Genomic DNA, 24,448 nt, shown 5'->3' with positions numbered 1-24,448 from the left:
GTTCTAAATTATATTTAGAAGGATTATTTAGTAATGGTGTGATAGAATTATCAGTGGTTCAAAGATCCAACATATTGACATAGTGTAATCATGACAGAGTTACTTCATTCATTCCACAAAAGAATCTTGAGCCAGACACTCTACTAGGTACTGGGAATAGAGTTGTGAACACAGCAGATGAAACTGCAGCTCTTGGGGAGTTTATATTCTAGTTAGCAGATATAGATGAACAGGTGAACAGATAGAAGTAAGTCAGTGTTAATAAGAACTATGAAAAATAGAGCAAGCTGAGGTGAGGAGGCCCATGAAGAGCAGAGTGAACATTTTATAAGGGGAGTCATACCTATAGGACAGGTAACATTTAGGGAGAGTCCTGAAGAAAGCAAGGGAACATTCTAAGCAAAGGGAATAGCAGGTACAAAGGTCCTGAGGTAGGAGCATGCTTGGAGTTGTGAAGGAATAACAAGGAAGTCAATGTGAATGATGTGGAGTCCATGATTGGGAGAGTGATAACAGATGGTGCAGATCAACTAGGGTATAAATGAATGAGGACAATAACCAGTTCAAAGCATTTACAGGCAGAAAAAAAGTATATTTGTTATTCTTAGTGCATTATTTTTACTCAATGTGAGAAGTTGGTAGTCATGTACACATAAATGGGAAAAGACCGGTATTATCTCTTTAGTTTTCTTCTACTCTGGTCTTTTATCTTTTTGAAAATTATTATGTGAACCTGCTGTTTCTACATAATGGCTCAGTCAAGATGGAATTCATTTAAGTGCTATACTTATGTAGCTTTCCATAAAACGTATTGACTTAAACACACGCCTTCATTAAAAAAATACTAGAGTACTTTTTTCTGCATTTGGGACTCTTAGAACAGTTTTTCAAATAAATAAATAATTATGATTTGACATAAGCTTATATTCTGATACCTCAACTGATTTGTTATGTTTTTCATCAAACATTAGCCACACTATACTTACTTCTTTGACAAATTTCTTACTCCCACATGTAAGTGTATAGATGGAGCTCTGCATTACTTTTTATTCACAGGCTTGTGTGCACCCCCATTCTCATGTACTCATGTAGGTTTATATTGAATGTGGTAGAGAAAATGCATGTCCTATCCATTTTAATTATGTTTAGAAGCTGGGTAGGGATTAATTTGTGGAATTGTGTTGTAGACATTTGACAGTATTTCTCATCATACATCCATCTACTTCTTGCCAACAGCCTCCAGACTGTCTTATGGGAAGCTCTTTATATTAGCTGGTATAAATAATACTAGCTGCTATACAAGGAAACTCCCAAATCACAGTGGCTTAACCATAGAGACTTCAGTTGCTCATATACTGTTAATTGTTCTATGTAACCTGGATTCTCTATCCAACAGGTGACAGTGGAAGAGAGAATAAGCAGAAGATCACCTGGAAGGTTTCACAGGCCAGACTTGGAAGTGGCACATGTAACTTATACTCACTTTCACTGACAAGAATACAATGACATGACCTCCACTAATTGCATGCAGGCTGAGAAATTAAGTGTAGCTATGTGCTTAAGAGGAAAAAGAAAATAGTTTGGCACAGAAAGAACAAGTGTCTTCTACTGTAATATTTATGTTCATCAAATATCCATTTTATTCCCCCTGTTCCCACAGACCATATTATCTGCTTCCAGTAGGGAGACAACCTAAATCCCAACTAATCACTATAGAGGCTCAATACCCAGGATACCAAAGGGGTTCAGTGGTTCTCTCCATTCAGTCCGAATGTGGCTCCTCATGGTCCAGGAACTTACAAACTAAACAAACAAATCAAAACCAAACAGCTTATCTCATATCATACTCAATATATGACATACAAACAGGATGAATATAAGTGAAAAAAAAAAAGTTCCCTTTTATGAAAGTAAAGAACAGAGATATAAGGGTCACTTTTGAAATCTTGCTGAGTCAGCCTTATGAACCCCACCCCCAACCTTGACAGTGGAGATATTTCTTTATGAGATCCTGTTTTTCTCTTTAGGAGAATTCTACTTTCCATTGTTTTTTCTGGGCCCTAGTCCTTTTGGATGTTTTTTTTTTCCTTACCCATTATTCTTTAAGATCATTTCTGAAGTGTATCAAAAACAAAATCTGAGACAAAATTAACAGGCTGGTTTTGCTTTGTTTTGTTTTGTTTTGCCTTGTTCTATTTTGTGTCAGCAAGGGAAGCCATCTGCTATTACTTGAGTTTTAGCAGGGGTTATAAAAATGTTATAAAGGAGAGTAAGTTTTATAGATTAAAAAGAAGAAATACTGAGATGTATAAAATTGACGAACATGTTATTAAGATGGGATTTTTGGAAAAGGAGACTTTCTAATTGGTTTTCAGGTAACTTTGGTGGGCCTTGGTTTGTTGCAGGGTTCAAGTGAACAATTCTGGGATATTTCAAAAAAGAAACAACTGTCCGGTGTTAAGGACCTTGGGTATTAGAGTCTGGCCATGTCCCTGAACAAGTGGGAGATATATTGAGTGCTGGTGTGCAATGTTTTTACGTGAAGCTGATGGCCACATCAGGCAGTTTAAGTGCATGTGGGGGATCATGAGCTCTTTGAGGAATATTTAGTTTTTACAGCTTACTTCTGCACACACAATTTCAAATTTCTAGAGTTGTTTTAATGCTCAGCCAAGGCTCATAGCTTTCTTGCCAATGCAATTCCCTCAAAAACGTGAAGATGTGTTTTCAATTTCTACTACTAGATCCAATACTGGTCATCATATCCAAATTCTTTTATTTTTTTAAAGATTTTATTTATTTATTTGAGAGAGAGAGAGTGCATGAGTAGGGGGAGGGGCAGAGGGAGAAGGAGAAGCAGACTCCCTGCTGAGCAAGGAGCCCAATGTGGCGGCTTGGGTTCCCAGGACCCTGGGATCATGACCTGAGCCGAAGGCAGACCCTTAACCAACTGAGCCACCCAGGTGCCCCCCAAATTTTTTCTTATATGTAACTACTTCATCTTCTTTGTCTCCTTACCCCCATGACTTTCTCTTTCACTTATACGCTGCTTGTAGAACATCACCCAAAACAATGACATAAAACGATAACCACTTTTATTTCCTTATGTGGTATCATGGATAGGATACTGGAACAGAAAAAAGACATCAAAAGAAAAGCTAGTGAAATACAAATAAATATGGGATTCAGTTAATAGTGATATATGAATGTTGGATTCTTTGTATGCACATGTGTACCAAGGTAATATAGATGATAACATCAGGGTAAACTGGGTAAAGGGTATATGGGAACTCTTATACTGTCTTTGCACCTTTTCTGTAAGCCTAAAACTATTCCAAAAGTTTTTATTAAACTTAATTTCTTTTTTTAAGATTTTATTTATTTATTTGAGAGAGAGAGAATGAGAGAGAGCACATGAGAGGGGGGAGGGTCAGAGGGAGAAGCAGACTCCCTGCCGAGCAGGGAGCCCGATGCGGGACTCAATCCAGGGACTCCAGGATCATGACCTGAGCTGAAGGCAGTCGCTTAACCAACTGAGCCACCCAGGCGCCCTCCAAAAGTTTTTATTAAACTTAATTTCTTAAATGATTCCAGCAGAAGATACATCACCATCATCATAGATCTAGAGCCAAAAGAGAACCTTTATACTATAACACCCTTTCCATGCTAGTGTCAGCATGACCATCCTAGCATATTCAAACACAGTCTTTTTATTTTTAGAGCAAGGAATTGGGGAGGGGCAGAGAGAGAGGGAGAAAGAGAATCTCAAGCCAGCTTTACACCCAGCCCGACACTGGGCTTGATCTCATGACCTTGAGATCATGACCTGAGCAGAAACCAAGAATCAGCCACTTAACTGACTGAGCCACCCAAGTGCCCCAAGCACAGTCTTTCATATACTATGAGTATGAGTACCTCCAAGTGTGTAGATGCAGAAAAGGAAACAGTGCAAATTCCTATAAGGAGTTTTATTATAGAACTGATCTCTCCTGAGGATCAAAATTAAACACATGATCACCGTTAACGCTAGGATATTGAATGTGGATTGCATTTACTATTGACAAATACTATTGCATTCCCATTCTCTATGGATATTTAGAATCATTGGAATTAACTGCATAACCAGTGTGTATAAAGTAATTTTCTAAACTGAATGAGATATTAAACTTTAAAATAGTTTTGTACTTTATATCTTTTCATGATTTACTAAATAGAATCTATTTGATGTGCTACTTACTAGTCAATGAGATGTCATTCCTAAGGAATGATAGTGTAGTTTCCAGAAAATTATTGCATCCATAAATGGGAATTAAAAGCATTGAGTGAGAATGTAGATAAAAATATTTCAGCAGAAAAGAACACCGGTCATGACTCTTGAAATGTTCTACAATTTTATGTCTGATGAATTTTAAATATTTTTTTATTTTAAATTTTTTATTTTATGAATGATGAATTTTATGAATTTATTTTATGAATGATGAATTATAAATATTCATGATCCAAATAGCCAATGTATTGATATGATTAAACTAAAAGCTTCATTTATTCATTCATTCATTTAACAAATAGGTACTGAAATTTCCTATGAACCAGAGATTCATTTAGCTATGGAGGGTAGAGTTATGAACAAAGCAGATAAAGGTACTGCTCACATGGAGTTTATGTGTTAATTGGAAATACATATGATAAATGCCATTTTGTTTGTGTCTATGGAATTCTTGGAGCTAGGCTGTAAGTACATGAAGATGAAGATGATTGTCCCATAGAAGATGGACACTGTAGCGAGGTGGGACGCACAGGTGGACAAAACCTTTTGATGCCCCTGAGCTGAGTGCATCTTCAAGATGATGATAAATATAAACAGGTAGGAAATAAAGATAACCACAAAGGCAAAAAAAAAAAAAAAAAGAAATGGAAGCCAGTCATATAGATAAGAACCAACTTACTGATGTACTTATCAGAGCAAGACAGAGCTGTGACTCCTGGAATATCACAGATAAAGTGATGAACCACAATGGACATACAGGAAGAGAGACTGAAGATATCTCCAACATTTATAGGCATTCAGAACATCACAGACATCCAGCCTATGGCCAGACAAGCACACACACCTACTGTCATGGTGGAGTTGTAATGGTCTCTGATAAGATAAACTCAAAATGGATGAAAGACCTCAATGTGAGACAGGAATCCATCAAAATCCTAGAGGAGAACATAGGCAATAACCTCTTTGACATCGGCCACAGCAACTTCTTTCAAGATACATGTCCAAAGACTAGTGAAACAAAAGCAAAAATAAACTTTTGGGACTTCATCAAGATAAAAAGCTTCTGCACAGCAAAGGAAACAGTCAACAAAACAAAGAGGCAACCCACAGAATGGGAGAAGATATTTGCAAATGACACTACAGATAAAGGGCTGGTATTCAAGATCTATAAAGAACTTCTCAAGCTCAGCACCCAAAAAACAAATAATCAAGTCAAAAAGTGGGCAGAAGACATGAACAGACACTTCTCCAAAGAAGACATACAAATGGCTAACAGACACATGAAAAAATGTTCATCATCATTAGCCATCAGGGAAATTCAAATCAAAATCACATTGAGGGGCGCCTGGGTGGCTCAGTTGGTTAAGCGACTGCCTTTGGCTCAGGTCATGATCCTGGAGTCCCGGGATCGAGTCCCACATCGGGCTCCCTGCTCGGCAGGGAGTCTGCTTCTCCCTCTTCCACTCCCCATTTGTGTTCCCTCTCTCGCTGTGTCTTTCTCTGTCAAATAAATAAATAAAATCTTTAAAAAAAAAAATCACATTGAGATACCACCTTACACCAGTTAGAATGGCAAAAATTGACAAGGCAAGAAACAACAAATGTTGTAGAGGATGTGGAGAAAGGGGAACCCTCTTACACTGTTGGTGGGAATGCAAGTTGGTACAGCCACTTTGCAAAACAGTGTGGAGGTGCCTCAAAAAATTAAAAATAGGACTACCCTATGACCCAGCAATTGCACTCCTAGATATTTACCCCAAAGACAGAGATGTAGTGAAAAGAAGGGCCATATGCACCCCTGTGTTCATAGCAGCAATGTCCGCAATAGCCAAACTGTGGAAAGAGCCGAGATGCCCTTCAACAGATGAATGGATAAAGATGTGGTCCATATATACAATGAAATATTACTCAGCCATCAGAAAAGATGAATACCTAACTTTTACAACGACATGGATGGGACTGGAGGAGATTATGCTAAGTGAAAGTAGTCAAGCAGAGAATGTCAATTATCATATGGTTTCACTTATTTGTGGAACATAAAGAATAGCATGGAGGACATTAAGAGAAGGAAAGGGAAAAGGAAGGGGGGGAAATCAGAGGGGGAGATGAACCTTGAGAGACTATGGACTCTGGGAAACAAATTGAGGCTTTTAGAGGGGAGGGGGTTGGGGGAAAGGGTTAGACTGGTGATGGATATTAAAGAGGGCATATACTGCATGGAGCACTGGGTGCTATACGAAAACAATGAATCGTGGATCACTACATCAAAAACTAACGATGTATTGTATGGTGACTAACATAATAAAAAAAAAAAAAGAAGTCCTGTCATGACCTTGGGTATGTAACAAAAATCTATCAGAGACAGATTACTGAAGAAAAAGTACATCGGAGTGTAGAGATGGGAGTCCAACAGAATCAACACAATCACTCCCAGATTTCCAACTAGAGTAAAGAGATAGAAGAGAGTGAATGTGAGTGAGACCTGCAGTTCTGGAGCATCTGTATGTCCTAGAAGGATGAACTCACTTCTGTGCTGTTCTCCATGGATGTCAGTGGGGAATCACAGGATGCCCTGTAGTGATGAGAAGTAAAGGAACAGAGTGTTAATTGGAAAAGAGAGTAGAATGAAGTTGAACTGTGTAAATTGATTGTTTCAATTATGGCAATAATTTGTTCTTCAAATCTAAAGCACACACAAGACAAAACAACTAGTAATTATGCTCATTTATTTTGCGAGGGAACTTAGGCTCAAAAAGGTTGTGTAATTTGTCCAAGCTTACCCAAATATTAACTGGCAGAATCAAGCTGTGTACCCAGGCAGACTAATTCTGGAATCCCATGACAGCAACTGAAATTTGAATTGAATTGAATTAATTCTATTCACATGAAGCCATTGAGTCCATCGGAACCATCTTAATGTTAGTTGTCAGGAGTACCGAAATGATGAAGATACTATTCCTGGATTTGGGGCTTGCAATGGGGTGACAGAAGCATAGAGGTAGAGTGGATGTAGTGGGGGAGCTGCTGCTGCAGACGTGGAAAACCAGCAAAGGCACTTCTAAAGAGAAGGTAATGCACCAAGTACAAGAGCTCAAGCTCTTGTGCTCAAATGGTACCCTAACATTTACTGTCTGGGAGACACCGTCCTAACCTAAGTTCTCTGAGCCTCAGTTTTTTCATCTCTAAAAATGGAGATGTAACATGAAGGGGCAATTGTGAGAGTTTATAAAATAATGCATGAAAAACAATAGAGTGTTGACTCTAATGTTATTAATGGGATGAAATGGTGGTCTCTGTCTTGGCTGGGTAAATGTAGGAAACCATATCCAATCTCTAGGTTACAGATTAGTTTTGAAGTCTGAGAGCCTCACTCTTTGATTTGTCTTTCCCCACACACCACGTCCACTCAGATCTTCTGATCCCCCTGTGTGTCTCACTCTGTCCTACCTCTGACCATGTCATTGGCCACACCAGCCATTTGTTCAGTTTCTTCCTTGGGGTCCATATTTTACCTTGGGTTGAAACAGTTTTCTTCTGTTTTGAACTCATTCTTACTCTCATTACTCCGACCCCTTAAGCTGGATGACAAAGAACCCGGGTCGAAATCTCATGTCCCTGGGTTTTACTCTAGCTTTCAGATCTGCCTTCGAGGTAAGCTCCATGCCATGATTTTTCTCATTTGAACTGAATTAAGCCTATGCCATAGCTTTCCCTCATTGGTAACCACTCTTCTCTACCATCTGAAGAGGTGTCACAACTTCCCCTTTCATACTCAGTTCCTAAAGACATTTGTATTTGCTCACCTTTGACAAATATAAGATTTTTTTTTAGCATATATTGAGTTCTACAACCTCTGATAAGAGCATTCTGAGTGTGGGTGTGTATTCTTTCTTTATCCTTATGACTTTATAAGGATAACTTATAAATTGACAAGAATAACTTTTTTTTTTAAGATTTTATTTATTTTTATTTGAGAGAGAGAGAATGAGAAAGAGCAAGTACATGAGAGGGGGGAGGGTCAGAGGGAGAAGCAGACTCCCCGCTGAGCAAGGAGCCTGATGCGGGACTCAATCCTGGGACTCCAGGATCATGACCTGAGCCGAAGGCAGTCACTTAACCAACTGAGCCACCCAGGCACCCAAGAATAACTTTAAAAGTTATAGTATCCTACAATGTTCTAAGATATGGAATATTAAAAAAAAGATATGGAGTATTATTATCTGCATTTTGTGGTTAAGAATTGAGGATTTGAGAGGTTAGGTGATTTTACAGAGGGCCACTCTACACCTAGCAAGAAATAAACTCAAGATTCATATCCAGATCAGAAAGTTCATAAGACTGTGCTTTTATCTACTACACTTTCAGCCTTTTTATGTGAGCCAGTAATATGAGTAAGGTTAGAGAGCAAAAAAAGGTTGAAATAGAGTACGGAGCTTTATAATCATGAGGATCCTCTTGGAGTCTAAAGAAATACCATTTCACCTTGTTCTACTTAACTTCCCTTCCATAACAGACCTACAATTAGTAAACAGAATGAAATTACTACCTATTCCATTGAAGCATAATCTATCCTCTGTTTCTTGTTATTGCTGTTCATCCTCCTTAGGAAAGCAATATGTTGTTTCCTAACTATCACTAAATTCCTTATTTGTTGAATAATGATGTACATTCGAGCATTTAAGACCAGCTCTGCCTCACTGTTGCAGAAAAATACAGCATCCATTACTTTGCTAAAATAATTCACAGCAGACACAGCTTGTCTACTGTTTTTGCATGAATTACACTTCTTACTGAAAATGTCTAGGATATGTAGAATCTTACCTTGCTCCTTGACAAAAAGGGAAAGGCAACCATGAATTGTGTCTCTAATATCTGAACTTCAACCAGGGTAGAATGTGTATATCCTGTTGAAGAGGGTCTCTCTCTGGTACTGGTAAAAAGGCTTCAAGGTCTCTGAACCATAGAAGAATGGAGGAAAAATCACTGACGTGCATCTAGGAAAATGGTTCAACTCCCGCATCTCCCATGTATTCTTCATGATCCCCTGGAAAAGTCATTTACTCCTGTCAAGCCCAGTTTCCTGATACGTGAAGTAAACTAATAAAATTGCATCTCCTGCATACCTTACAGAATTCTGTGTGTGAATAGCAGATGAGGGAAAGCCTATAAACCAGCTTGGTAAGGGGTTTATCGTTTTAACCTGAATTAGTATAATTCTTATCTCGGAGTGGTTTTTTCTTGCAGTTGTTTTTTGTTTTGTTTTGGTTTGGGTTTTTTTGGCTGTGGTTGCAGCCCGGAAACAAATCCTGTTTGGGGGAAGACAGCAGGTATACCAGGAGCAACTAACTTTAAGATGAATGAACAAGTCCATATATACAGTGGAATACTACTCAGCCATCAGAAAGGATGAATACCCAACTTTTACATCGACATGGATGGGACTGGAGGAGATTATGCTAAGTGAAATAAGGCAAGCAGAAAAAGTCAATTATCACATGGTTTCACTTATTTGTGGAACATAAGGAATAGCACAGAGGACATTAGGAGAAGGAAGGGAAAAATGAAGGGGGTAATATCAGAGGGGGAGATGAACCATGAGAGACTATGGACTCTGAGAAACAAACAGGGTTTTAGAGGAGAGCGGGGAGGGGGGATTGGTTAGCCTGGTGATGGGTATTAAGGAGGGCACGTACTGCATGGAGCACTGGGTGTTATACGAAAACAATGAATCATGGAACTCTACATCAAAAACTAATGATGTACTGTATGGTGACTAACATAACAATAAAATTTTAAAAAAAGATGAATAAACAAATGAACAAAAGGGTTCTGCACACAGCTGGGACCTCTAAAATGATGTCAAATGGAGTGATTTTAGGATTCCCAAGGCTAATGAATGGGAACCAGGAGGAAGTAAAAAAAAAAAAAAAAGAAAGAAAGAAAGTTATAGGGAGGCAGAGTTCTCAGGGGAAAAGGCCCCCTATGAGAAGATCCACAGCTCCTCATCTCACTTATTTAGGGAAGAAGCAATTAAACTGTCAGTGGGGAACTGAAGAGTCTGTTGAGTAAGAGCACTGACCCATTTGCATTACTTGTCTCTCTTTTGTTTTCCTTTTTCTAATTAAAGTATAATTTACATAGTTATATCCACACTTGCAATGCATTGTTCTAAGAGTTTGTACAAATGTAATTGGCCATATAACCACCATAATTTTGTAATTGACCCCTCCTTCCACCTCCTAGCAACCGCTGATTTGTTTTCAGTCCCTATGGTTTTGGTTTTGTAAGAATGTCATAAAAAAAGAATCATACAGTAGGTTATCTCTTGAGTCATGCTTCTCTCCCTTAGTATAATGCATTTGAAATTTATGGAGTTGTGTAGTTGTTCTGTAATTGGTTCCTTTTTATTTCTGAGATGCAGTCTATGTATTCAGATTATTTATCCATTCTTCAGTTGAGGGAAATGGGTTATTTCCAGTTTTTAACTAATACAAATAAAGATCTTATAAGCATTAACATATAGGATTTTATGTGAACATGTGCTTTTATTTCACCTGGGTAGATTGTTAGGAGTGAGATTTCTAGGTTATGTGATACTGCCAACCTATTTTCTAAAATAGCATACTATTTTGCATTCCCACCAGCAATGTATGAGAGTTCCAATTGCTTCACATCCTTGATGGTACTTTATATCTACAGATGGGCTTTTTTTTTTTTTTTTTACATTAGTTATTCTAATAGGTTTGCAGTATATCTCCTTGTTGTATTAATTTGCATTTCTCTAATGACTAATGATGTTGAGCCTCTTTTTATGTGCTTACTTTCCATCCCAATTATCTTCTTTTATGAAATGTCTGTTAAAATCTTTGGCCTGTTTTTGATACATGCACCCCAATGTTTATAGTAGCATAATCTACAACAGCCAAATTGTGGAAAGAGCCCAAGTGTCCATCAACTGAAGAAATAAAGGAGATGTGGTATATATGTGGTGGAATATTACTCAGCCATCAAAAAGAATGAAATCTTGCCATTTGCAATGACATGGATGGAACTAGAGAGTATTAAGCTAAGCAAAATAAGTCAGTCAGAGAAAGACAAATACCATATGATTTCATTTATATGTGGAATTTAAGAAACAAAACAAGCAAAGGAAAAAAAAGAGAGAGAAAGAAGCAAACCAAGAAACAGACTCTTAACTATAGAGAACAAACTGATGGTTACCAGAGGAGAGGTGGGTAGGGGAATGGGTGAAATAGGTGATGGGGATTAAGGGACACCCTTGTTGTGCTGAGCACTGGTGATGTATGGAAGTGTTGAATCACTATATTGAACACCTGAAACTAATATTACATTGTACATTAACTAACTGGAATTTAAATGAAAACTAAAAAAAAAAAAACAGTAAAAAAATCTTTTGCCAATTTTTATTGTATTTCATTGTGTTTGTTTTCTTATTATTGGAATTTGAGAATACTTTATGTATCCAAAATACAAGCCTTTTACTGGTAAGGACTGATATGATTTGCAAATCCTTTCTCCTAGTCTATGACTTGTCTTTATTTCTGGAATAAAAAAACTTGAACAAGTACTTGTTTCAGTAATATTTAATGTAATATATCTATCCTTTGTTCCATACCACACTACTTGACTATTACAGCTGTATAGTGAATCTGGAAAGGAGGTAGAGTGAGTGCTCCAACTTTGTTGTTCTTCTACAAAATTGTGTTAGTTATTCTAGTTGTTTTGTTTTTTTTTATGTTCCATGTAGATTTTATAATGAGCTTGCCAATTTTGCAAAAATTCTTTCTGGGATTTTGATGCAAATTTTGTTGATTAGCTTGGGGAAGACAGACATCTTTAAATTATCTAGTCCTCCAATCCATGAACATGGTAAATTTCTTCATGTATCTAGATCTGCTTTGATTTATTTAATCTATGTATTTATATTTTTCAGCATTTTATATTGCACGTATCTTGCAAAATTTGTACCTAAGGACTTCATGATGTTGGTGCTGTTGCAAGTGGTACTGTTTTTAAATTCCAATTTCTAAATGTTTATTAATATTATATAGAATTATGACAGATTTTTGTATATTGACTTTGTTTCTTCAGAACTTAATAAACTTATTAGTTGTGTAGTTTTTTGCCAAATTCTTCTCTAAGTAGAAAGCCGTATCTTCTCTGAATTGAGAGAATTTTATTTATTCCTTTCCAAGTGGCGTGTTTTTCTTTTTTTTTTTAATTTTTTTATTCTTATGTTAATCCCCATACATTACATCATTAGTTTTAGATGTAGTGTTCCATGATTCATTGTTTGCGTATAACACCCAGTGCTCCATGCAGAATGTGCCCTCCTCAATACCCATCACCAGGCCAACCCATCCTCCCACCCCCTCCCCTCTAGAACTCTCAGTTTGTTTTTCAGAGTCCATCATCTCTCATGGTTCGTCTACCCCTCCGATTTCCCCCCCTTCATTCTTCCCCTCCTGCTACCTTCTTCTTTTTTTTCTTAACATATATTGCATTATTTGTTTCAGAGGTACAGATCTGAGATTTCAACAGTCTTGCACAATTCACAGCACTTACCAGAGCACATACCCTCCCCAGTGTCTATCACCCAGTCACCCCATCCCTCCCACCCCACCCCCCACTCCAGCAACCCTCAGTTTGTTTCCTGCCATTAAGAATTCCTCATATCAGTAAGGTCATATGATACATGTCTTTCTCTGATTGACTTATTTCGCTCAACATAATACCCTCCAGTTCCATCCACGTCATTGCAAATGGCAAGATCTCATTCCTTTTGATGGCTGCATAATATTCCATTGTATATATATATACACCAGATCTTTATCCATTCATCTGTCGATGGACATCTTGGCTCTTTCCACAGTTTGGCTATTGTGGACATTACTGCTATAAACATTGGGGTGCACGTACCCTTTCGGATCCCTACTTTTGTATCTTTGGGGTAAATACCCAGTAGTGCAATTGCTGGATCATATGGTAGCTCTATTTTCGACTTTTTGAGGAACCTCCATACTGTTTTCCAGAGTGGCTGCACCAGCTTGCATTCCCACCAACAGTGTAGGAGGGTTCCCCTTTCTCCGCATCCTCGCCAACATCTGTCGTTTCCTGACTTGTTAATTTTACAAGTGGCATGTTTTTCTTTTTCTTGCCTTAGGGTAATGACTAGGGTATCTATCATGATGTTGGATAGAAGTTTTAAGAGGGGACATCCTTGCCTTATTTCTAATCTTGGAGAAAAGCATTCGGTCTTTCACCATGAAGTGTGAAGTTAGCTCTAAGTTTTTCATGGAAGTCTTTTATTATGTTTAGGAAATTCTCTACCATTAATAGTTTGCTGAATTTTTATCATAAATACATGGTGAATTTTGTCAAAGGCTTTTCTGCATCTATTGAGATGATTATATGATTTGTATTCCTGAGTCTATTAATATAGTGAATTACATTGGTTGATTTTGAAGTTTGAGCTAACCTTGGGTTTAAGAGGAAAAGATTTAAGACATTGTAAATGTGGTCAAAGAACTAAAGGAAACCATGTCAAAAGAATTAAGGGGGAAAAAAAAGAATTAAGGAAAGCATGAGAACAATGTCTCACCAAATAGGGAATATCAATAAAGATATAGACATTATTTTTAATAACAGAAATAGAAATTCTTGAGTTGAAAAGAAAAATAAATAAAATATAAAGTTTAATAAGTGGATCAGTAGCAGATGGAACGTGACAGAAAAAAAAAAAATCAGTAAGCTTTAAGATAGGTCAGTTGAGAACATCCAGCCTGAAAAAAAGAAATTTTTTTAAAAAATCAAGAAAAATAAATGGTCTCAAAGAACAGTGGGATGCTACAAGAGTACCAACATACACCTAATGAGAGTCTCAAAAGGGGAGAAAGGGGCAGAAAGAATATTTGAAAAAATAATGGCCAAAAACTCCCTAAATCAGGGGAAAGAAATGGACATACATACAGATTCAGAATTTTTGACATAGCGAGACTCAAAATTTTAGCAGATTTGTACATTAACAAATTCCTAGCATTGCATACATGTAAGTTGTTAATACTTTTGTAATTCTTGGTGCTTAAACTTTAAACAGTGTTACATTTTTATTTAAGTGAAAAAAATATGCCTTGTCATCCTTTTTCCTGTATTGTGTGATATGTTTTCTCTATTTAACTGTCATATACACATATTATTTCTAGATAGGGCTCATTAATATGGAAATTTGGCTAGGAAAATAAATGCCCATGTAAAGATGTTTTTGGTTTTTTTTTTGCTATCAAGATTTTATTTAAATTCAAGTTAGGTAACATATAGTGTAGTATTAGTTTCAGGAGTAGAATTTAGTGATCCATCACTTGCATACAACACCAAGTGCTCATCACAACAAGTGCCCTCCTTAATGTTCATCATCTATTTACCCCATCCCCTCACCAACATCCCCTCCAGCAACCCTCAGTTTGTTCCCTATACTTAAGAGGCTCTTATGGCTTGCATTTTTACTAAAAACAAGAACAGACAAAGAATCAGTAATAAATCTACATTCAAGGAATTTTGGAAGTATTTTTATAAACTTTAATTTTTTTAAATATAAAACATATTGCTTTTTCATATGCAAAAAGATAAAGTAAAAGTAATTCTTAAAAACCAGACATATGGGGTGCCTGGGTGGCTCAGCTGACTGAGCATATCTGCCTTTGGCTCAGGTCGTGATCCCAGGGTTCTGGGGTCGAGCCGCATCAAGCCCAGCATGGACCTCAGCATCAGGCTCCCGGCTCAGTAGGGAGCCTGCTCCTACCTCTCCCTCTGCTGCTCCCCGCCTGTGCTCTCTCTCTCTCTCTGTCAAATAAATAAAAAAACTTAAAAAAAAACAAAACACAGACATATATATATATTTTTTCCATTAAGTCAACTATTTATGTATGTTAAGAATGTGTTCTCAGACACCAAAATAATTGTTTTAAATTCTACTATAACAACAGACCTATCTCATGTATGTCTTAACTAATTTTTCCTTCTGTGGTGTGTGTGTGGATTTCATGAGTTTCTCATGAATTATCTATGTGTGTGCGTGGGCTTAAACATACTGTGAGTATACATGTTCATGTGGGAGTGTGGATGAACATGTTTATTAAGAAGAATTTTTAAGATAAGAACATATTTATGGGTGATTCCTCTTTTTTTTTATTCTTATGTTAATCCCCATACATTACATCATTAGTTTTAGATGAAGTGTTCCATGATTCATTGTTTGTGCATAACACCCAGTACTCCATGCAGAATGTGCCCTCCTCAATACCTACCACCAGGCTAACCCATCCTCCCACCCCCCTGCCCTCTAGAACCCTCAGTTTGTTTTTCAGAGTTATGGGTGATTCCTCTTAACCTATTATTCTTAGGTATATATTTTTAAAGATATGTAAACTTTGTAAACAAAGATGTGTAAACTTTGTAAACTTAATCAATATCCGGGAAAATTACTATAAGAAATTGGAAATTTGTGGGCTGGACAGGTAAATATTTTCTCTAGATAGATCTGAGGTGGATGAAAGTGACTTATTGTAGATTCTTTGTAATTAAAATCTGAATCCTGTAGAAGACTTTGCCTTCTCCACAGCCTTTTTAAAGGCACTCTTGACCTCTTTGTTCCTCAGGCTGTAGACCACTGGGTTCAGCATGGGGATGACCATGGTGTAGAACATGGATGCCACTTTGTCCATGTCCATGGAATGGCTGGAGCTGGGCTGTAAGTACATGAAGGTGCCCGTCCCATAGAAGATGGACACTGTAGTGAGGTGGGAGGCACAGGTGGAAAAGGCCTTCTGGTGTCCCTCAGATGAGCACATCCTCAGAATAGTGATAAATATAAACAGGTAGGAGATCAAGATGACCAAGACAGAAAAGAGAACACTGAAGCTCACTACCAAAAAAATAACCATCTCACTGATGTAGATGTCTGAACATGAGAGAGCCAGAAGAGGAGGAGCATCACAGAAGAAGTGATCAACCACAAGGAGAGCCTGAAAATGTTCCCAGTGTGGACGGAGGCATTCAGGAAACTGCAGACGTAGCAGCCCATGGCCAGACAAGCACACACACCTGTCGTCATGGTGGTGGTGTAATGCAGGGGTTTGCACACTGCTGCAAAACGGTCATAAGCCATTGAGGCCAAGAGGAAGCTTCCTACAGTGATAAAGGCTACAAGGAAAAAGAACTGGGTGACACAAACATTGTAGGAGATGACCTTGTCTCCTATAAGTAATCCAGCCATGACCTTGGGAGTGACAACTGTAGAGTAACCAAAGTCCACCAGAGACAGATTACTGAGGAAAAAGTACATGGGAGTGTGGAGATGGGAGTCCAAGAGAATCAGTGCCATCATACTCAGGTTCCCAACCACAGTGATGAGGTAAATGAGGGTGAACATGATAAAGAGGGGGATCTGCAGCTCGGGGGCATTGGTTAACGCCACAAGAATGAACTCAGTCACTTCTGTACTGTTATCCATGGGGGTCAGTTGGGAATTATGCAGCTGCCCTGAAGCAGTGAGAAAATCGAATCAGAATTATAAACGGAGTGGATTCCGTGAAATTAGTCTGCATGTCCACTCTGTGTCTTACTTCGGTATTGCAAGAATTTGTTTTCAGGATGTTCTAGAACTAAAGCATGGTTGTGACAACAAAATGCAATCTTAAATCATTATAGAACATGCCAGAAAAAGGATTTGGAGATAATGCATCCCAATCTCTTAACTTCATAGAAGACCAAATTAAGGCAAAAAGAAGAAAAGAAAGGACTTAAGTAATGTCACCAGAGTTGTTGCCAGTTGGAACAGCTCAGACTCCCAAGTCAAACCTTACAAAACAACCACAAATTACTCTTTGTATTAAACTAGAATCGCTTAGTAAAATTAATGTGAAAGTGAGTTAATTTTGCTTCAACTGACCTTTTTTTTGTCTTGTCCATTGTGTCAAGAACAGTGTTATATGTTAGTAAAAGATAGTTAAATAAAGCATGTCCTTAGCCTAAAATATATCTTTGAGCAAACACATGAAGGAATTAGGGGAGTGAGTCTATATTTGGGGAAAGAGCATTTCAGGCAGAGGCAACGACAAATACATGGTACTAGGGTTTGAACATGCTGAGATTGTTCTAGGGACAGCAACAAAACCAATAAGGCTACAGTGGGAAGGAAAGTTTAGGTGAGAGAGGTAGAGCAGGGGGGAGCCATACACTACATTAAATTATGAAGCTTTTATTTTGAGTGAGATTGGAAAACAATAAAAGGATTTAGACCAAAAGGGGACATAATCTGACTTCTTTTTTAAAAAGGTCACTCTTGTAGATCTGTTGGTAATTGAATTTAACATAATAAGGATGGAAGGTGCTGGAAAAATTAGGATACCACTGTAATATTCTAGGTAAATGATGGTGAGTGCCTGAACCAAGATGGTAGTGCGAGAGACAATGAGAAATCCATCCACTTTGGGATATATTTCCAAAGTAGAGCTGACCAAATTTCCTGATATATTGAAAAAGGGACATGAGAGAAAGAGAGGGGTCCACGTTGACTCCAAGTTTTGTATAGTGATACAAAAAATAGTGTAAAAGAAGCAGGTGTTTGGGGAAAGGGGGAAAGAAATCATTTAATCAAGTCCAAGATACCTTTTGGCCATCCAAGTAGAGCATTGTATAAATAATTGGTATGCAATCCAGAGTTGAGGAGAGGTCTGGCTGCCTCAGATTATATTAATTTGAACTATGCTGGCAATTTTTAATGGTTCGACACACGTATATTAAATGCACACCATCAAAGAAAAGAGTACATACAGACAGACAAAAATCAGAGTATTCTAATGTTTACAAGGTCGAAAGGATGATGAGATTCAGTGGGTAAGGGGAATGTGGGAGAGAAAACTACTGCCCCAGGACACTGGACTCAGTCAGACCAAGTAGGCAAAGAGACTTTCAGAGGAGAGTTTAAGTATGTATCGGGTCATGTTGATGAATGACTATAAATGCCAGAAGGCACAGTGGAATGATTTCAGGAGTTGGGCAGGAGTGGGAGCCAAGGTCAGTGAAGGGGATATGCAGAGATGTACATACATTATTTTGTAGCAGTTGAGGGCTTAGATGACAATCCTCAGCTTTACGATGAGTGACATAGAGCTAAATATAATAATGAGATTAGTCCTATGGGTCTCAAGGTAGGGTAGGGGTTGGGAAGGCAATTCGGGCAGTTGAGAATCATGACAGAGTTCACTGCTGTTACTAGTGGTATAAGAGGGCCACTTACACAGAGCAGGGTGATGAGGATACCCCCTTGGTTCCTTAAAAAAACTGCTCATTTGATAGCATAGATACAGATTTCCCAAATTCTGGAAAAACAACAACAGTGTGCTAGGAATCACTTCAAAACTTTTTACCAACTTTTCTTTTCCACATCTGAAATCTTAGGTTTTAATCCAACATCTTCCTGGAGGAAAAAGAAAGTTATAACTCATTTTAATCTTTTGGAAAGAAATTAAGAACTACAATGGTTCTTCGAGGCATTTGTTGACCTGTTACCACTCTTTGTTCCACAGATGGAAACTTCTGATGGAATGGACCTCCATATAGTTGGTGCTCAGTACAAATTAAAAAATGCAATCTTCCTGACAAAATGTCCTCAGCCTCTGACACAAAATCTCATGTATTCTTCGAAGAATAACACAAGTTCCAAAGCTTCCCTGAAGTCTTCCTCAGCTCCTACCTCTTTAGACATAACTATGTCATTATAATCAATCGAATTCATCACTTTGTTACTCTAAGAAAAAAAATTTTTTAAAGATTTTATTTATTTATTTGACAGAGAGATAGAGAGAGAGCACAAGTAGGCAGAGCGGCAGGCAGAGGGAGAGGGAGAAGCAGGCTCTCCACTGAGCAGGGAGCCGGACGTGGGGCTCGATCCCAGGACCCCAGGATCATGACCTGAGCTGAAGGCAGCTGCTTAACCGACTGAGCCACCCAGGTGCCCCACTCTAAAAAAAATTTATCATAATTTATCATTTTGTATAAGTGGAAGTCATGATTAATAATGACTTTAGCTGTTATAGGTATGAATTATTGAGCATTTGCTCTGTGCCCATCACCAACTTAGGGGCTGTGCTACTTTACCTCATTTAATCCTCATGTATTGTGTGAGATATTATCCCCACTTCACAGGTATGGAAGCTGAAGGTTTCTGACATTTAGTTACTTGCTTGTGGCTGAAGAAAGTAGCAGAGCAGGGATTTGAAGACAAGGCATTCTGAATTGAAGTTTAAGCTCCTTACATGATGAAATACTCTTTTGATTTTTTACCATTTAAACTAAACGGGGCAAAAAGTAATGCATTTGGTTGACTGGTTGATGACTGATTAAGTGACTAAATCTATCATCGGAAGTCAATGTGGAGAATTAAAAAGCACAAACTTGGGAATCAGATATACCTACCAGTTTGTGTGAACTTTGTGCAAATAACCTATCTTTCTGGATCTTAGCTGAATAATAATAAGTGGATCTACAAATATTTGCAACCTACTTCAACCCCTCAAAAACTCTTCACAGTTAAAAAGGAACATGACTTCTTAGTAACACCAACCAATAAGCCACATAAAGTGCTGGATGTTGTTCATTCCTTCATTCCCTGTATAAAAACAATTAAGTCTGTTTGGTGTACCAGGGTGTATGCCTAATTTCCAGGCTTACAGTGATGAACAAGACTCATTCCCTGACCTCAGGATACCTAGTGCTCTGAGACACATAAATGAACGATGAATACTATGTACTGTTCTCATTCTCCATCCCAAGAGAGAGCGTTTTTTTCTCATTTGCTCAGAACTCTGTGATGGTGGCTGATCATTTACACTACAGTCATTAGGCAGTCCATGTAATAGTTAATAAATTGAGTGCCCAACCCAGCTAAGTCTTTAGTGGCAGAATTAGAATTTGAGATTAAATTTACTCATTTCTATAATATGTCTTGTGTGACTTTACACATCTCCATTTTGGTGGATTTTATAGCTGATTACTAACCCTAATTTTTCCCTCATTATTGTTCTCCATTCATTCTCTCTCTTCTTAGATATCATATGAACTGCCAGAATATAATAACATTTTATATTTGATCCTCTTAACAACTCTGAAATTAGTCAAAATAACAAATATTATCATATTCCCTCAAAGAGAAAACAGATCGAAATACTTTAAATAACATGATAAATATATATGTTCTAATAGTTCCTCTACAGTGTTGAGACATATAATCCCTGATTGCGTAAAACAGATACAAGAAATATTCAAAACCTTCAACCCAATCTTTCAATAAATCAAAGGAGAAATCACTTCCTTGATGCATTTTCCTAATTACCTCTATCTAGGCAAATTTATGCAGACAGTAGATTTGATCTAGTAGATTTATAAATTTACCTTATTCCCTGAATAATACAATGTGCAAGTCCAGCGCCTTCATATGTGAGTGGACCTCACATATGAAACAAATCAGAAACTCAGGCTGTGAAAGAAAGTGAACACCTTATTGCAATGTTCTTTAATGTTTGGCCAAAATGTTTAAAGTTGTCTGGAGGGAGGAAGAAACTGAAGAAAACAAAAATGCTACTGGCCTTGGAATCAACTAATAAGAATTCTAGTTCTGGATCTTCTGCTCACGCTTCTTAGATATCACTTAACCTCTTTGAGCTTTGTCATCTTCATTTATAAAATGAGAATAATAAGAAGTTAGCCCCAATGCCATCTTCCCTGAAAACTTCTGCTGTGATAAGAAAATGAGAAAATCTCTAAAATGCCTTCTACTTGTAAGGGGTGATTGTCATAATCACAGCCAACATCATTATTATTTGGGATTGTTTTCCCTAGACCTTGTTGCATGCTCTTAGTAAGATCAGTTTGGGGGAAGGTTATTATTGCTACTAGACAACCATTAACAAATCACATGAATGAATGAATGAATGAATGAATGAATGAATGGCCAAAGTGAGTCTGGTTCTTGGGCTGCTACCTCTAAAATGAAGCCACATAGAGTCATGTGGGAACTTGAAAAGTTAAGTAGTGAGAACCAGGAAGGAGTTATAAAATCATGGAATTCTCAGGGAACAAAAACCCTATGAGGGCTACAGAACACTTTCTCACCTAACTAGGGAAGAAGTGATTAAAGTGTCTATGGGGATCCAGCTCTGCTTGTTGAGGGAGGTCATCAGTAAATTCACATTATTTGTAGTAATTCTCTTCGATAATGTGGAAATCAAGCCATACCATGAACTCCAGGGCTGCAATTTGTGTAGATATTGAAGGATGGAGATAATGGGTTCTGTCATTAAACAAGAAAACAGACCCCTGGAATTTACTCACCTTAAATGTTTGTACCACTGAGAAGAAATATCATTTTATTCAACTGTTTATTGATCCCAAATGTGTTTCAGCCATAATGATGAGCCATGGGAATACAGACCCATGCAGAATAAACATCATTCTTGCATTCATGGTGTTTAAGTCTAATGGAGAAGACACTAAGTGAGTGAACACTCTAAGAGATATATAACTACATATAGAATGAAATGCCACATATATGTAATTATGTGTAGAATAAGCATGTAATTATAAATACTATTTACTTCATGGGAAGGAACATGATGGAATCAAGGAGAGTTTTGATATCAATGCACTATTTTGGTTCTATTTCTGGGAGTTTACCATATCTATCTATCTATATATATATGTGTGTGTGTGTATACATATATAGAGAGATTATACATATATATGTATAGAGAGAGACTATATACTTATGAATTTATATATATAAGGTTTTTTGTATATATACAAATGTATACATATATACACAGAAATATATAAACATACACTTATAAATTAATATGTATATTGTTTATATATAACCTTATGTGTATATAAAGTTCATGAAATGTATATGTTACATGAACATTTTATGTATCTCTGACTTAAACTTTTAATGGATTTTATTTTTTAGAGCAGTTTTAGGTTCACAACAATATGGAGAATAAGGTACAGAGATTTCCCATATACCCCCTGCCTCACACATGCACAGCCTCCCCAATCATCAACGTCCCTCACCAGAGTAGTACATTTGTTACAAAAGAACCTACATTGACACATCATCATCACCCAGAGTCCATAGTTTACATTAGGATTCACTCTTGGTGTTGTAAATTCAGTGGGTTTAGATAAATGTATAATGCTATGTATCCATCATTATAATATCATACAGTGTATTTTCATTGCCTTAAAATTCCTCTGTGCTCCATCTACTCATACCTCCCTCCACCCAACTCCTGGAAAACACAGTAGTCTCCATAGTTTTGTCTTTTCCGGAAGATCACACAGCTGGAATCAGACAGTATGTAGCTTTTTCCAATTGGCTTCTTTCACTTAGTGAAATACATTCCTCGATGTATTTTCATGGCTTGCTAGGTTTAAGGATGGAAACCAGGAAGGGAGTTCCACACTCATGGAACCCCCCAAGGGACAACACCCCAACGAGAGCAACAAAAACTTACCTTACACAACCAGCAATTAAATACCTTAAATTTACAAAAGGCAACATGTCAAATTTGTTAAATAAAAAACATTTTAAAAATAAAATGTTTATGGGGAATCCAGCTCTGCCTGTTAAGGGAGATTATGAATATATTCACATTACTTATACTAATTCCCTTTGATAATGCAAAAATCATTACCTCTAGGGCACCAACTGGACATAAATATGAGGGATAAGGACACGGACTCTGCCATTAAACAAGCCAAATGGATCCAAGGAATTATTGTTTCATCTAATTCACCTTAAATATTTGCAGCATTGTGTAACAGATTACTGAGTTAGTGAAAACAACACTGGAAGTGGAGCCAAATGATCTCGTTTTAAGACAGTTCCACTGCTTGCTATCTGAATAATTAAAAAACTTACAACCTCAAATTGCTTTGTTTTATTTATTTTTTAACGATACGATGATAACATTTCTTTTTCCAAATGAGGTAAAATGCCAGCAATTATAAACATTGTTAATGTTCTAGTTCTTCAGCTTGATTCATGAGTGTTATTTTATTATGCTTCATAAATTAATATACATTACATATATTCCTTTTCAGGTATTAATTATTTGATCATACAAAACACTCGTTTTCTAATTTTAAAAAAGCGACTACATGGCTTCTGCTATACCTTAAGTTATGCTAAGTAAGCTTCAACCATCCCTAAGGCTACCTTTTTTTTTTAAAAGATTTTATTTATTTATTTGACAGAGAGAGACACAGCGAGAGAGGGAACACGAGCAGGGGGAGTGGGAGAGGGAGAAGCAGGCCTCCCGCCGAACAGGGAGCCCAATGCGGGGCTCAATCCCAGGACCCTGAGATCATGACCTGAGCTGAAGGCAGCTGCTCAATGACTGAGCAACCCAGGCGCCCCCATCCCTAAGGCTACCTTAAGAAGATGCAATCCCAATCCCTTTCCACCAGTTTTTTCTCCTCCAGTCAGAGCACCAAAACAATCAACATCCTTATGAGGTGAGATTGGATAATGATTTAGCAAGAAATACAGATTATGGCTCCCTCTTTGTGCTGAGTCCAGAATTACCTTTTATTATTATTATTATTATTTAGGTATAATTGACATCTAACATTATACTACTTTCAGGTGAACACCATAATGATTTAATATTTGTATACATTGCAAAATGATCACCACAAGAAGTCTAGTAAACATTCGTCCCCATACTTAGTTACAAAATTTTTTTTCTTGTGATGAAGACTTAGGATCTACTCTCTTAGTGACTTCTAAATATACAACAGAGTGTTATTAACTATAGTCACCATACTGTATGTTACATCCCCAGGACTTATGTGCTTTATAACTGGAGGTTTATACCTTCTGAATTATGTCATGTCAACTTTTTGGATACACATTTCTGGCCATGAGTGGATTACTTGGCACCACATGTCAAGGCACAAAAGTCCTAAATTCCAGATTTCATGCTTCAGATAGGAAAAAGAAGAATTCCTTCACCTCACTCAGCCTCACTTTCTATATCCTTTTAATGGAATTAGTAATACCCACCCTCGATGGTTTCCAGAGTGGCTTGGGGATGAAATAAG

At 37.4% G+C, this 24,448-nt stretch overlaps 1 protein-coding gene and 1 pseudogene across 1 annotated transcript; both read right to left on the bottom strand.

Moving 5' to 3' along the window:
- Window positions 1-2,095: 2,095 nt before the first annotated feature.
- LOC123857968 (olfactory receptor 5B2-like) lies at window positions 2,096-7,772 on the bottom strand (annotated as a pseudogene).
- An 8,092-nt stretch (window positions 7,773-15,864) lies between these two features.
- LOC123856384 (olfactory receptor 5B12-like) lies at window positions 15,865-16,799 on the bottom strand. The gene is given in 2 exon segments (XM_045892587.1): window positions 15,865-16,301; window positions 16,304-16,799. Coding segments are annotated over 2 exon segments (930 nt in total). The 5' UTR covers window positions 16,797-16,799.
- Window positions 16,800-24,448: the final 7,649 nt, after the last annotated feature.

This window comes from Mirounga angustirostris, unplaced genomic scaffold (assembly GCF_029215605.1).
Source record: "Mirounga angustirostris isolate CCGP_5_RB_7025 unplaced genomic scaffold, mMirAng1.0.hap1 SCAF_13, whole genome shotgun sequence".
Taxonomy (NCBI): Eukaryota; Metazoa; Chordata; class Mammalia; order Carnivora; family Phocidae; genus Mirounga; species Mirounga angustirostris.
Note: the sequence above shows the minus strand (reverse complement) of the source record. Positions and strands in the feature narration are given on the sequence as shown.